Source organism: Pseudophryne corroboree, chromosome 2, assembly GCF_028390025.1.
Source record: "Pseudophryne corroboree isolate aPseCor3 chromosome 2, aPseCor3.hap2, whole genome shotgun sequence".
Classification (NCBI taxonomy): Eukaryota; Metazoa; Chordata; class Amphibia; order Anura; family Myobatrachidae; genus Pseudophryne; species Pseudophryne corroboree.
This window is the reverse complement of record NC_086445.1, coordinates 418,589,731-418,606,122: the sequence shown is the minus strand read 5'-3', so window position 1 is coordinate 418,606,122 and position 16,392 is coordinate 418,589,731. Positions and strand designations below refer to the sequence as shown.

At 38.2% G+C, this 16,392-nt stretch overlaps 1 protein-coding gene across 6 annotated transcripts in view; it reads left to right on the top strand.

The window, feature by feature from the left end:
- CFAP47 (cilia and flagella associated protein 47) overlaps window positions 1–16,392 on the top strand; it is a 1,065,013-nt gene that overhangs the window by 367,478 nt on the left and 681,143 nt on the right. For all 6 annotated transcript variants that reach the window (XM_063953487.1, XM_063953488.1, XM_063953489.1 and 3 more), the window contains exons 29-34: window positions 2,256–2,405; window positions 5,355–5,574; window positions 6,819–7,031; window positions 10,311–10,392; window positions 12,828–12,965; window positions 14,170–14,356. In XM_063953487.1, the coding sequence (XP_063809557.1) occupies window positions 2,256–2,405; window positions 5,355–5,574; window positions 6,819–7,031; window positions 10,311–10,392; window positions 12,828–12,965; window positions 14,170–14,356 (990 nt within the window). The remainder of the gene's footprint in view (window positions 1–2,255; window positions 2,406–5,354; window positions 5,575–6,818; window positions 7,032–10,310; window positions 10,393–12,827; window positions 12,966–14,169; window positions 14,357–16,392) is intronic.

The window sequence follows — 16,392 nt, the reverse complement described above, 5'->3', positions numbered from 1 at the left end:
TGCCCACCCCTACTATAAGACCTGGTCTGGGCCAAATGGATGGGAACCCGGTCCATCCACACTTCCCATCCACCCCCAGGACCCTGTGTGTAGCTTATAGGTGGCAAAGTACCTCTCCTGCCACTGTTGGTTTTCCATCGTTTTTCGATGCAAGTCAATTTGGACGATAAACAATCATCATTCAGAACGCTCATCGTCCAAATCTCTGACATCAGCAAGTGTGTAGGACTCATAAAAGTGCAGGTTTTAGTGATATGCAGGCTTCAGCACAGATGGCTAAATCAAAATAACTGAGGTACTAATTAAGTTACCTGTGTTCAAGCCTGGATATCACTAACACCTGGACTGTTAGTGTGCCTTGAGGACCGAGGTTGGGAAAGCCTTGTTTATGTTAACGGTAACATTGGTAGCAAATAAACAGAATAGTATCATTAAAAAAAAGTATTGACTATGTTCCCGAAACCTGGTTAATTGGACATGACAGGGACAGAATAGTACATCGCCATGCCCATAGCAAAATTTGGTTAAGGGCCCCAAAGCTATACTCCAAGTAGAGCATAGAGCTCAGTCCCTTTTGAGTATGCACTGATCTGGTCTAGACCTTCCTATGCTCTTTTGAGAGCAAAGCATGTGCCCTGAGGTGGCGAGCAGAGGTTTTGAGGTACCTGACATTATCTGGCCCACCTCACCTCAGGGTCTAGAAGTTGCCGGATCACTTGTAATGGTGATCATTTCTCTACTGAGTTATGATATAAATGTATGGAACACGTATAGAATTTGAACAAAATGAAACTTCCACAATAAATTAACAAGCAGTGTTGGTAGCATAAAATGTCTACATAGGTCGGTCATTGATTTGAAGAAGTTGTAGACTTTAGAGATTCTCCAATCAACTGCATATTATTTCTAGAATTGATTTTTCAGATTACTTTACAAAATTGTGCTAAGTTTGAATGTGTTTGAGCTGATTAGACCACTTTCATGGTGATTATACTTTGCACTAGTTTACAGATGATTGAGACAGCTCATACATGTGCAAACCACCTTGAAAACATTCAAGATGACATTTATACAGATATGTCCTTATACATTGTTGCTGCAGTCATGGCAAACATCCCCTCTTGGGGGATGCATCAGCAGACTGTGCTGATTAATTTGATATGCGACACTTGTATATCTGTGTGCAACTGAGTCTGTGAACCTGTATATGAAGCGCTACGATAAAGCGGCAGCAGCTTTTTTACATGCCATGTGCCATTGTGCTACATACAGTGTACAGACTCAGGTGCATTGTGTCTAAGATCCATTTTCAGGCAGAAAAGACGCTTGTCGCAGGCAGAGACGCATTGTGACATACAGTATCTTCAGTTCATATTATGTCACATTACAGTGCCCCAGTTCACATTATGCTACACTGCAGTGCCCCCGGTTCATGTTATGCCACGTTAAAGTGCCCCAGTTCATATTATGCCACACTATTTCATATTAGTAACATAATGCCCTCCACATTTCAATGAGCAGGTCCAGGGGCATAATAAAGTTTGAAGCTACAGTACTTAGGAGTCTTGGTTCTTTGCATTTCATCACTACAGTACCTATATATATTGCAATCCCCAAGGCAAAAGTTTGTAATGGCTCCTATGTACCACCCAATGGTGAAACATGTAACTTTGACAGGGTAAGGTGGGCCCCTCTCAACACTGGCCCCCATAGCAGCTGTATTCCCTGTCCCTTTGGTAGCTACACTCTTGGCTGAGGACACATCTGTACTTTGGTACACTGGTGAACATCAAATATCATTGATATATGTGAATTGTAAACATTAAGTTCTATTTGAGAATGTAAAAAGTGAATTTTGAGTCAGGATTTTGAATTGTGTTCTATTGATTATACCACAAACATTTATTGCCATAAAATCAGTGAAATCTGATTGACTGTTGAACCGGTTCAAATTTTTCGATGACACCTATTTCAGAATTTGATGAAAAGGTTGTGAAAATGTGTCTATCGATGTGAATATGCTTTACAACCTTATCTAACTTCCCTAGAATGTACTTATTATGCAGAGTTTGTATGTTCTCCCTGTGTTTACTTGCCATGGTTATGCAGTACAGATGTGTTTGATTCCACATGCAAACAGTCTGTTAGGTAAAGGTGTGCCAGTGGATTGACACCAATTAGAAGTCATAATTTGTGATAATATGGTAGTTTAAAATATTTCATATGACACTATATCCCATGTGTGCAATATATAGGCCATGATGGAAGTAATGGAAACAATTGCAGCTCTGGAGAAGCTGTTCTACGGCCTTGCTACATACCTGAAACACCTTCTCAGAGTACATCCTCCAGTTCTCTTGGTATTGGTGCTATTACGAGCTCCACATATGATGAATCTGTCTCAGGTGGGTAAAATGCTATAATACATGTGTTCATAATATATACTGTAGTCCATAATAATTCATAGTAGCTCAACCTTATTGCAATCCATTCTTATTGCAATAACAACTGAAAAATAAAAAAAGGAGTGCTGAGGTGCCTCATATCATTCAAATTCAATGCAGCAGAAATGTTAATTATGCACATAACTTTTGAAATATATAGTGAAAAACGTATCTGGAATATGGAATTCCTTAAGGCCTTCCCAATAAATCATGTCTTTTTTTAAATATTTTAACATTTCGCCAAAATTTAGCATTTTGCCAGAATAAAATCATCTCCAGTGGTCACTATAATCGAAACTGACCAACTGGTTTAATGCTGTTAAAATAGAAAAAATAAAAAAATAAAAAACAACAGTCATGCTTTATTGGGAACACATTCAGTTTATACCTGTGAAATTCTGTATTGTACTTGTATTTATTTTAGGGCTGACTGCTCATTTGGGAGTGTGCCTTTATTTTCCCATTTACTTTACAGTTTTTCTGTTTTTTCTAAAATGTATTACACAGAGCAATTCTAAAGATAAAGTGAAGCCATCAACATTTTACAGTGTCTTACCAGGTTCCAAGGAAAAATAAATCGTCCAAGAGATTCACCAGCAGGCCAATAATGATCTTATAATTAGCATTATTGAAGCACAATTTCACCCTTTTGCAGTCATATGCTTATATACTGTAGATATGTATTTATATTACATTTGAATATTATAAATAGAATAACTTCTGTAGAAACCAAGGTCACAATAAACAGTGAAATTAAGCTTCATGCACAGTGTTAATGCTACAAAATTGTCATGCAGTTTAACACATTTAAAACAAAGTATATATATATATATATATATATATATATACTGTATACTATGTGTGTATATATATATATATATATAGATTCAAATATTGAAAATAAACATTTGTGTTCATTTTCTAAACTGTATTTCTGTGAAGCAGTTCTAATAAATGCTTTCATAGATAATATTTACTAAAGAAGTGCAATGTTCAGTATACAATACAAACCAGCAGTGAACCAATTTGATCAATTTAGTGAAAGTTTGACAAAAAAGGAAAAGTCTACATTGCTGTTGTTTTCTTCATATTAGACCAGTCATGGTAAATCAGTGGCAGACAATTAATACTTGAATGCATAGCTCTGAGGCCGTTTACATAATAGTTAATCAAATCTATTACCATGACCATTTATTTACTACTTAGAATTAATCACTAATTAATAAGACAATAACTAATGTGGCAAACAGTAGAAATTGAATGTCTAAACACATCTTGCTGAACCAGTTTGCTCCTGTTTATACAGTTTTGTCAGGATGGCATATACATGTACATTAGGCAATCACTTCCATTAAATAATCCCCCTTCACCCTGTTTCTGTCTATACACTGGTTCAGTAGCTAGTCATTTGCTAGCATTGGCTACCCCGCCCCGTCTCTCGCTAGCGTTGGCTACCCCGCCCTAAACACAAAACAGTTTACTTATACCGCCTCCCAAACATTACCATCTAATTATTCACACCCATGTAATGCACCTGTGTAGTTGTGCTGTGTGTGTAGAGATATGTTGGGAATTACAATTTTTTACCATGACTCTACAGACTCTCAGATAAAGCATTAGTCATACCTAGCTTTTCCCTTGTTAATCCTGAATGACTTTAGTAATATTGTACAAGGAAATTAGAAGCTGTAGAATGTCCCTAATACTGACTGGATATATCTTGTGGTGATCTGGGGTAATAAGCTTGGTAGGGAGGTGTATTGGTGTAGTGTTTAGTTGTTTAATCAGGATCCAAGACATCTTTTCTTGTAAATACATGAAAATAAAGCTTAACTGGCAGCATTCAACATAAATTAACAGAAACAACAGCCTAGCCCCCATGAAGGGCACACTCTGACTTCATGGCCCTCTCTATATGGTCAACTAGTCTGCAACACACAGTGTCTCTCAGCCTTGCCTGCTCCTTGCAGGTAGTCACAGTTTAGAGGTTTGGGTTCTCCCTGTCTCCAACAGATGTGAACCCTGGCCACCCAGCCTGTTTCACTGCCTCAGCACCACCTGGGCTCTGTACAAAGGACAGCCTGTAGGTGTGATCACACACCCTGTTTCTTCCAATGACCAGAGATGGCTCCCCAGCACGATCTCTGGTGATACTGCCACAATCTCTACCTTGCCTTGGTTTTATTTGGTATATGTTTATTACCTTAGAGATAATCAGGTGTAGCGGTGATGAGGGGCAATAGCATGTTTTACTAGTATTCAGATAAATAACAGGATGAGCTTAAATTTTTAACACTTATTATATTATACTATATCTACGTTATATACCAACTCAAATGTAAGTTTGTTTTAGGTACAACATTGTCTACTTAACAACATTGGAAAAACTCGTATTGGAGAAAAAGAATTATAACATTCAGTACAGTACAAACCAATAAACCCACATGGGTCTCTTCAAGTATATTTTCACTAGCTATAATACAACTGAAGACTGTCTTACTCTACTACTGGATTTATCTACTCTACAAGTATAGTCGCAAAATAACAGGAAAGAACAAAACAAACATATATTAAGCTCAATTTATTTGCTAATTTGTGCAAAGTGAAATATTCAATCACCAAGTGCTTAATGAAAACAAAACAGTCAAATAAACTTTGTTGTTGTTTCATCCATTGCTTTAGTCAACTGTGAAAGCAGCGCATTATTCCCGGGAAGCACCTTTTTACTTAGATTAATGCCATTAATAACATCTTAGAACAAAAACATTTATTCTTTGCTAAGCATTATATTACAAAGAATGGAAGTGCAGTTGGGAAATTGAAAGATGATTTTAAATAATTTTGTTTTGAAATGTTTTACAGTTGAGATTATAATTGTTCTAATTTATGATGTTCCAACATATATTTTAGAAGATGACAATGTGCTGGATAATGAAAGACCGCAAAGTGGAGACAGAGAGATTCATTGTCAAAGAACAAAGGACAAATTGGAGTTATCATTTTATCCTGAAGAAGATACAGAAGAATGGATATTTTTTCAGAAAGTTCTAGTCACAGTTCAAACATGGTTCAGCCTATTTGGATGGGCTAGTGGATGTAACCCCATTACGATTCCTCACTCTCTGTGGAGGTAGACCATAATTAAAAATAGACATTATACCTACACACAATATTTGGACCTAATAACATGTTACGTAATAAACACTACATTTACAGGCATATTGTTTAATCCAAATTCCCCTTCTTACATATTAGCATGTTTTGAGCCATCTTCTGGGCTGATATAAAAAAATTAGTAATGAATATTAATGAAAGAAACTGCAGTTACAGCCCGGGGCATACTTACTGAGCACCAGTTACATCCGTTGCATGTTTTCTAGTAATCAGCACATTGGTTGTGAATAAGATTATAGTTACATGATCATCAGTCCACATCAGCACGTTGTTTTCCAGAGAATGATAAATTGTGTTTATAGCTAAATCGAAATTAAGCTTTTATTTATGCTTTTTTTTATAATGGTTACATTTTTCAAACCTACACAACAGTAAACAAAAGGAAAACACATTTTCTATTAAAAGTTGTGTCATTAATCTGGCTGCTCCTTGTGATAACGCCCAATTCAATCTGCATTCACAACTAATGCTTTACTGATAGTATCTGGCAGATACGTTTTCTCTTTGGATTTCATAAGAAAAAAATTGTTTTCTCATTCTTACAACTGTTTTTGACCATAATTATTTATCACACCAATGTGGCTTTCTTCTCCTTCTACTTCAGTGGTTTTCAAACTGGGTGCCGTGGCACCCTTGGCTGCCTTAGGGCATTTACAGGGGTGCCACGGGTAGGTAGTCCAGGACCAAATCAAGTTATTTATGGTCCATTTAATAGCCAAAACCAGAGCTGGTGGTTGCCAATTATAAAATATTTTGACAAACAGAATCATAGTCCTATCCATCACCAGACAATTAAACCTAAGGATTATATACAGGTACATGCACGACTGACATAAATTTCACATTTTGTTACAATTTCTCAATAGGAAACTTTTGGCCTAGGGGTGCTGTATATTTTGTATAACTTTTTTGTTATAGTTTCCGTAAAACATCACACATAGTCTAATTATTGTAATCCTACCAATGTACAGCTTGAATTTTCAAATGGAGATAAGCACTAAAGATAAGACTTCTCCCTATTTAAGAAACTGATGATAAACTTCTGTGGCTACTTTCTGCAATTGCTTTTTGTCCTGTTTAACAAGGACAGAATAAGTAATAATACCTCTGTCTATCCTGTTGCTTATTGCCGTCTGAATTTTTTTTTATAATTTAAATAACAATATTTATTTTTCAACTTTTTTATGATTTTTTTTTAAGTGGAGTATGCAAAGTGGAGTTATCAAAATCTGAAAGAAAGGCACCAAAAACTGTAAATCTTGGCAAGCAGACAAAAACCATTTATGACATGCTGTTCTACCTGAGTGGACAGATGCTGCCTGGAATTACTGCAAGTCAGTCATTGCCCTCTGATCCCACAGAAAGAGTCCTACAGCTTCACTGGCAGCATGTCACACTGCTCACTTTTCTCAAGTAAGTATGGACGTTTGACTGGGATTCAAAGAGACCAAAAGATAGATCTGTGCTGTAGGATTAATATAGTTGTTCTTTTATTTATACATTGTTCACAATGAAAACCTTTTTAATGCAAGATGTCATGTGTTACATTCATTTAAATGTAACACATGAGATGTTGTAAAGATTTTCATCATGAAAAATATATAATTGATTCCAAGGCCAAGAGTATTCTGCAAATCTGAATTAATGTGATTGAGTTTTCAGATGTTTCCGGATCTATTTAACATCATTTACAAATAATTATATTCATTGTAAATCATGATAAATTCATAAGTGCTAAATGCAGGCTGTAAAAAATGCATCTTCATATGTGCTTAAATTGCTTTAGTAAAATATTTATTATGGTACTAGTTATGTCTAAAAAATATTTTGTACAGAAAGGTTGTCATGTATTCTGATTTTCTCAGTTTTTCTAAATGTGAATCTGTAATTTGGATTGAGTTTTTTTTCCATGTATTAATGACTTGCAATGTATCGTAGTATAAAATAATAATTTAAAGCTAAACCCCTTTACTGTGTCTAGCACCTGCAAGAAAGTGGAAAGCATGTTGGGTAGTCTGGACTAACTAAAGTTATGTAGATACTAGGATAGACCGGGTACACGCTTGCATTTTTCCCATGCTAGCTGTAGGCGTGTCCTCATGTCATGATCAGGCTAAACATGCCCACAGAGCAGAGTGCCGGGAAGTCTGGCCATGCCTCCAGGAAGCTGGACTGGACCATCAGGCCATTAACCCTTATGGTATTTGGTCTACCCAGGGCCATTTCTAGACAAGTAGACGTTAAAAACCCGGTGAAGGGGCATGGCCTCACGAAAATGGGCATGGTCTCATTAAAAATGGACATGGCCTCACAGAAACATACTACCTTACACCCCAGTTTTTGACCCTACAACAACAGACCATGGCCACCACAGGAAAAAAACACACCATATTAAGCCCCACATCGTTATGCCCCTTGCACCATATTTTGCCCCCTGCACCATATTATTCCACACACCGCAATGCCCGTGATACATTATTCCCTACAGTAAAGCTTCTTATTACTCTTAAATTACCTGCTCATTGCCAGGGGTTTCGTGCGCTGAGTGTCATGCTCATTGCCAGGGGTTTCATGCGCTGGGTGTCATGCTCGTTGCCAAGGGTTCTCATGCGCTGGGTGTCATGCTTGTTGCCAGGAGTTTCACATGCTGAGTATCATACTTGTTGCCAGGGGTTTCACGCGCTGGGTGTCATGCTTATTGCCAGAGGTTTCATGCGCTGGGTGACATGCTTATTGCCAGGGGTTTCATGCATTGGGTGTCATGCTTGTTGCCAGTGGTATCATGCGCTGGGTGTTATGCTCATTGCCAGGGGCTTCACAAGCTGGGTGTCATGCTCGTTGCCTGGGGTTTCATGCTCTGGGATCCATGCTCATTTCCCAAAATGACGCAGTTGCATCATGATGTCATGATGCAACCACATATTTTCTTGAAACTCCGCCTCTGAGCAGAGTACTAGGGAAGAGGAGGGAGAGAAGAATGGGGGACAAAGTGCCTCGGTGGGTGCCCCGTTAGGTCGCACGGCTTGTCTGCCGCATGGAACTGCACTGGATCTGCCTGCCGTGTGGGTTTTTCACCTGTTTCTCCTCTTTCTATTTTTCTGAGTGAAAATAGATTGTACACAGGACCTTATCTACACTACATTTAGGACAAAGCAAAAAAAGATGCAAATTTTCAACTTGACTAAACCATGTTGTTTTGCAGTGATGACAAATCTAGTTAGCGTATTTTAGATCAACTCTTAAAATTGCAGTTTCACTTAAAATTGTCCAGTATGTGTGTTGTGCATGGAAAAGCTGCCAGTATTTTCCGTGCAAGTGTTTTCCTTTTTTAGCTTTGACATATGTTGCCATTGGTCTCTGGGAACAGATGACAATACATTGCACATGAGTGTTCTACCAAAGCAGTTGATGGAACAAGGATGGGAGAGAAGAGTGAGTCCGATTCCCACTTCATGGTTCATTATCTGCTCCGGTAAAATGCTCATGTACAACCATCTCTCATTGGTCTTTCTGTTATAGCCTCTTTTCACCGCTCACATGTCAATAAATTGTATGGGAAAAAAACAGATTAAAGAACACACCTGTGTGTGTGCGTGTAATGTCCCATACGGGATCGAGACACATACTTGTCCTGATTCCTACAGGCACAGAAAGTTCCACATGATTAATGTGCAGCTAAAAATACTATACTGATAAGTGTAACAAATACAAATGTTATTGCCGGCAGCCTGCTGTGTACAATGTACACATGTATATGTTATCTTTTTGCCTGCTCTCTGTCTCTATAAAAATAAATATTTCATAGATACAAAAATAAGTAACTGACATGCTTGTGTTGACATCAAACATTACAATTTGAGAAATTAATGAAAGTAGACAAGTTAGCCTGGTACTCAGTGAAAATCTTGGCTAGATCAATTATAAAAGCTAATAGACATCAATTAAGCAGACGGTCCAGGCAATAAACATTTAATGAACCTTTAATGTATGATAAGCTATCATGAAGTTATTTTGGAGAGAACGCTCATTTTTTACTTGTACAGACACTTTGATTCGTCATCCTTTCACATCCAAAATTGTGAAATTCTAAAAGTGTTTAATAATGCATCCAAATATATTATAGCTACTGATGTTAATAAAGTCACAATCACCATAATATAGTATATGCTCCATTTCCAAACACTATCCAATAGGTCACATCAGTATGAATTTTAAACACAGAGCAAGAGTCAGTAATTGGATGTCTGTCTGTCTGTCTGTCTGTCTATATGTCTGTCTGTCTATCTATCACTTTTTTAATAGTGCCACCACCAGACCCATACTGCCTGTTGGTATGGATGAATAGCGGGGTTCTGTTGTTCCTGTTATATAGGCAGGATCAACATCTATCTATCTATCTATCTATCTATCTATCTATCTATCTATCTATCTATCTATCTATCTATCTATCTATCTTTAGACCACAGTGTATATAACCAGATGATGTCACAATATAATCTGTAATATTATCTGTATTTACATTCAGCCTATTTAACTAGAAGTTAAAAGTCTACATGTGTCTATTTTATTGCAATTACATCACCTATATTTCATTTAAACAATCAACTAACTAAAGTGACTATTTTTTCACAACATTAACAAAGCCACAATTTACAAATTTATAGTTATGTAACATTTTTGTATTTCATATAGAAACCAAGGAGCATCTCTCCCTCATGTAAAACCAGAGTACCTTTTTGAACCATTTGATTATGAGAGATGGATGCAAGTACAGGTATGTTTTTAGGGAAGGGGGGGGGGGGGGGGGTTAACCTTCATGAACGTGACCATTGCTATTATTACGTTACTTATTCATATTGTAGGGACATTCCTTAATACTATACTGTACCTTGATTGCTTCGGGAACCGGTCTCTAGGTCGACAAGACTTAGGTCGTCAGTGTCTAGGTCGACCACTATTGGTCGACAGTAACTAGGTCAACAGGGTTTCTAGGTCGACAGGGTCTCTAGGTCCACAGGTTCTAGGTCGACAGGTCAAAAAGTCGACATGAGTTTTTCAAATTTTTTCTTTTTTTGATCTTTTTCATACTTTACGATCCACGTGGACTACAATTGGGAACGGTAACCTGTGCCGAACGCAGCGGTAGCGGAGCGAGGCACCTTGCCTGAAGCATGACGAGCGAAGCGAGCCATGCGAGGGGACACGGTGCACTAATTGGGGTTCCTGGTCACTGTACGGCGAAAACGACACCAAAAAAGATTTAAAAACATAAATTGCCAGGATATGTGATTGTGATGAGAAGATGCAGAAAACAGCCATTAATGCATGACTGTAAAGTACCAAGTAATGTTTAATACCTAGTTCCTCTAAAAATCTCTTCTAAAAAGCTCTTATAAGGACTGGGAATAAGTAAAAAAAAAATTCCCACTGGCAAACATTAAACTCATTTGTACCTTGATTCTCAGCTGTGTTTATCAGCTGTTAAGCCTTTAATTTTACAGATACAGCCACAGAAATCCAAACAAAGGGTTGATGCCTGGAAGGAACATGTACTGTACAGTATGAAATGTGGCTATTAGACACAATTTCACCTAATAAGTCTAGTTTTTCTCTAGGAGACCAACATTATTGAACAAAGTAAAGTGCCCCAACCCCCACTCAGAATAACATTAATACAAGGGATTGTTGCAGAATATATATTTAAAAGCAGGGCATCTTGCTATGTAATTTGTATTATTTAATTATAATTGTCTTACCAGTTGAACACCTGCGCCAATTACGGTGAGAAATAAAGACATGCCACAATTATAAGTACCAATTTAAGTTTGGGGGAAAAAAAACAGAAAAAAACAATACCACCTTAAACGTATTGAAAGAAATATAAGCATGATCATAAAAATTGCAAGTAGAAAAAACGTCAACTTTTATCCAGAGTTCATATGCTTTATTTCAAAAGACCAGTGACATGCGGTGAGGTGAGGCGGGTGAGGCAGAGCCTTTCCTGTCATACTAACGTACAGTATATGCCAGAGGTTTGGCTATTTAAAGTATATGAAATATACAAAGAATATATTAGAAATATCTTCTTTGTATCATTCTAATCATTTTTATAGTCAGAACTCTGGAGTAAAAAGTATATGGCACATGAGGCAGTGCCTCACCTGCCTATCTTTTCAGAATATCTCTGATCAACACTCACCATATTTTCAGCAGTATATACTGCTGCACTGGTGTATAATGTCCACATGAACCCTTTGGCTCATATATTGTGTGTAAATCTTGCTCTGGTAGTAGCCAGTGCTTCCTCAGCCATTTACCTCACCGCATGTCCCTGCAAAAGTATACAGTATATAACTGGTGAGTCATTTATCACTCAGCATTGAGATTAATTTTAATCTAGGTTCCGCTTGTGTTGTGTCCTCTTTATGTTTACATGCATGCCAACGGGTGTGGTATGGAAGGTCAACAGTAACTAGGTCGACAATGTCTAGGTCGACCACTATTGGTCGACAGTAACTAGGTCGACAGGGTGTTTAGGTCGACAGGGTCTTTAGGTCGACATGTTCTAGATCGACAGGTCAAAAGGTCGACATGAATTTTTTATTTTTTTTTGGTGTTGTTTTCTTCGTAGAGTGACCGGAAACCCCAATTAGTGCACCGTGTCCCCTCGCATGGCTCGCTTCGCTCGCCATGCTTTGGGCAAGGTGCCTCGCTCCGCTACCGCAGATTACTATTCCAATCGTAATCCACGTGGATCGTTAAGTATGAAAAGGTTAAAAAAAATATTTTTTTTGAAAAACTCACGTCGACCTTTTGACCTGTCGACCTAGAACATGTCGACCTAAAGACACTGTCGACCTAGACACCGTCGACCTAGTTACTGTCGACTTAGAGACCGGATCCCATACCAACACACACACACACACACACACACACACACACTTAATTCTCACCAAGTAGTTCTTAAATATTTTTAGTAAAAATACTAAATAAGGGATTTCATTGAACTAAACATATATATTACAATAATTCCTTTTTAGTCATTTTGTGTTTTCATAATTTTTCTGGCCCTCCATATTATTCTCTAGGATTATATGAGTATATTTTATTTCTTACATTGTGACTAAAGTTCTTACTCATGGCACACAAAGTGACATTATAATTTTTTTTCCACTCCTTTGTTAATTTTATATGTACTTTTTATTTTAGGTTCAGGTTCAAGAGCTGCAGAATTCTAGCAAGAAGAATGCGGATATTGTGGATAATAATTTGCTTCATTTAAGTAATCATGCATTTCAGTCTGTAAGCAAACGGGCTTGGACAGACATACTGCTCCAGATATACAAGGTAAGTAAAGGAATAAATATTCCATATTTAAACTTGTTTAAATTCATTACTAATTTATTTTATTACTACTGTCCATAGGACCATATTCACATCTAGAAAGATTGCATACAAGATTTAGTTTCAGTTGAAGTAGAGTGTGTATTTTTATTAACAATTATTCGGCAGTAATGATCTTCATATATAATATAAATGGTATGATTAAATATGATAGACATTATTACATCATCAAATACTGTACAATGCAATATGCTTTTATCTGTTTCATATATATGTGTGTAAAAACTTAGATAATAGAGTGAGATGTGAGGTGAGATAAAAAACTAAATACTGAAATAGGGATATAGAGATGGCACTTACAACTCAATCCACTTGTGGCTCAATCTTGCCCTATGTTTGTCCTGTGAGTCCTAATTATAATAAAAGTTACATTTTATCTATAATGTAAAGAGTGCCGCAACCAAGAGTGTTTTAATTTTTTCAACGGTCCTCTGTTGAATTATCCTAATTAATAAAAGGCTAACGCTGCTCCTCACCTATATGGGGGGAATTCTAGTGTTTTGCATGCCAGCAGCAACTAGATGACGCCCAATGGAGCAATTCAGGTATTTCTCCGTTCGGGCGCACACAGCCATCGGCAATGACATTACTGTTGTGTTGGTTCTTCATTTTGATGGGCTGGTAACTAGTATCTGTATAACTAGCCACACCCCCTAAAAAAAGAAATAATGTTATTTGCGTCGCCCACCACAGCCCAGCCCATCATAATACATGATGTTATAGCGATATTAGTATTATGTGTTTAGTCATTGGGATTTCAGTTTGAATATTATAGGTGGCTGATTTAGGTTTGGTTACATGTATGTGCTCTTGCTGCAAATTCACCGGTACTAATATGTTACACTGATGCAAACAATTATCTGAAACATTGGGCCGGATGTAATGACGAGATCGCCAGAGGTGCGAGATGCTGGCCGATCTCGAATGTTTTTTCACATGATTGCCCGTTTGAAAAAACGACTGAGATCGTCCAGCATCTTGCACTTCCTGCAAACTTGGGTGTCATTGCATCTGGCCCATTGCCTGAATAATTATGTTAACTACCTCACAAGTAGGTTCTCCTTAGTTATACATTGTAAAAATGATAAATCCATACCAATGAAAATGAAGTGGAATTTTTACATTAATGCTGTGTCCTTTTTATTAGGTGTTCATTCTGTCACGTGTTGCACAAAGAAAGAGTGCCCATGACAGTGTAGTAGATTGCATGCCAAAAATCAGTTCGGAGCCCTTATCAAGCAACATATACTCACCATCTGAGAGAATTCTCCTTACCTGGCTGAATGCTCATTATGAAAAGATGAGAAAAGTTGTGTGGATAAACTGTGAAAAAGGTGACTGGAAGCCACTTTTTTATGCTGTATTGATGCTTTCAATTGTAATGTCTGGTGATATACAGTAATAATGAGTACAAATATGTACATGCTGAGTCTGAGCCAGAGTTGCATGCAATTATCCCTGCTTATGGATATCCAGGTTCTTAGATCACTGCACATGTATTGGGACCTGCAGACACAGCTTACAGCAGTTATGGGTCAGTTGTGTTGATCTCAGTCACTACTCCACATGCGACTGTGTGTGTGTGTTACTGGGTGGCAATGGGGCCTTTGTACGTAGGACAAATGACCTTAAGGCATCTTGTTGGTATCTTTTCAGAATTGAGAGCCATTCAGAGGTGAGTGTATGCAGAGATCCATTAGCTTTCAGTCATATTTCTCCTGCACTAAGGACTGGGCTAGTGCAGATGCTGTAATGGTCATCAGATTTATGTGTTCTCTCTGTCTGCAGTAAGATCAGACCTGTCTTGAAAAAGACAGAGGGGGTAATTCTACTCCAGGTGAAGGGTGCGAATTGCCATTGCTGTGGCCTTTTAATCCCAGTAACAGCACCGCATCTTGCACCCTTTGCCTGGCCGAATGCCAAATTTGCTCAAAAGTGCTTGCTACCCTACGGGGCAGCAAACACTTTTGTGCAAGAGTCTGGCTGCCATAAAGTGCGGCCATTGCTGCGCTTATTCGGCTGGGCGGATGTATTCGCCCGCCATTAAATTCCCGATAGAATGTTTATCTTGAGGGTCCAAGGTACTTAGCTTTATTGTCCTCTACTAATGTGTTAGGGACTTGGTTGTTAGTGAAGACCTGTCTGTGGGATACACTGATTCCTCTGAGTCTGCAGAGTGCTCCCATTGAAATGAGGTGCTTTATGTGTTGCCACCGACCTACCACTGTCAACATGTAATAGCGACAGTACAGTCATTGGTCATTTAAAATATCTGGGTGGTACTGAGAACAATGTGCAACGTGTTAATCAAGTGATGTACTCACTGTACAGCACTGGGCTTCCTTTAATGTTTGTGATTTGTGAAGGTGGGAGTTTTGTGTGGAATTACCTGACAAGCAGAGATTCCCTTTTCCCTACTGAGGAGTAGGGAAAGGATGTAAAAATGATATTGTCTGTGTCACTACACTGGACAAAGTGAGATGCAGGGACTAATAACATGACATTTCCTGATGAAAGGGGCAGAGGCCCCTGAGACGTAGAAAAAAAGTACAGTGGGTAAAATTGAACATATCATTTTTCTCAGTAATTACATTTGTAGTGGGGCTATTGTAATGACATTTTCACCAAATGTCAACAACAAACCATGCAATCCACACATGCAAAGAAATCAAACCATAGCTGTCCATAAATTAAGTTATGTGTAATAATGTGAAATGACACAGGGAAAAAGTATTGAACACGCTTACTGAAATTTATTTAATACTTTGTACAAAACCCTTTGTTGGTAATGACAGCTTCAAGACACCTCCTGTATGTAGAAACTAGTCGCATGCATTGGTCAGGTGTGATTCTGGCCCATTCTTCCACACAAATCTTGAAGGTTCTGTGGGCCTCGTCTATGAACTGTGATCTTCTTTTCATGGATTTTCAATTGGACTCAAGTCAGGTGATTGGCTGGGCCATTCTAGCAGCTTTATTTCTCTTACGTCCTAGAGGATGCTGGGGTCCATTTTAGTACCATGGGGTATAGATGGTTCTGCAGGAGCCTTCGGCACTTTAAGACTTTTCAACAATGTGAACTGGCTCCTCCCTCTATGCCCCTCCTCCAGAACTCAGTTTAGAAAATGTGCCCAGGAGACTGGATGCACACTAGTGGAGCTCTACAGAGCTTTGCTGGAAAAAGACTTTCTTAGGTTTTTTATTTTACAGGGAAGCTGCTGGCAACAGCTTCCCTGCTTCGTGGGACTTAGGGGAAGGGGGGAAGTAGGAACCAATTTCTCAATTAGTTAATGGTTCTGCTTCCGCTGACAGGACACCATTAGCTCCTGAAGGGTCTTGAACACAGCCCAAGCCTGGCCAGCGTTCACTC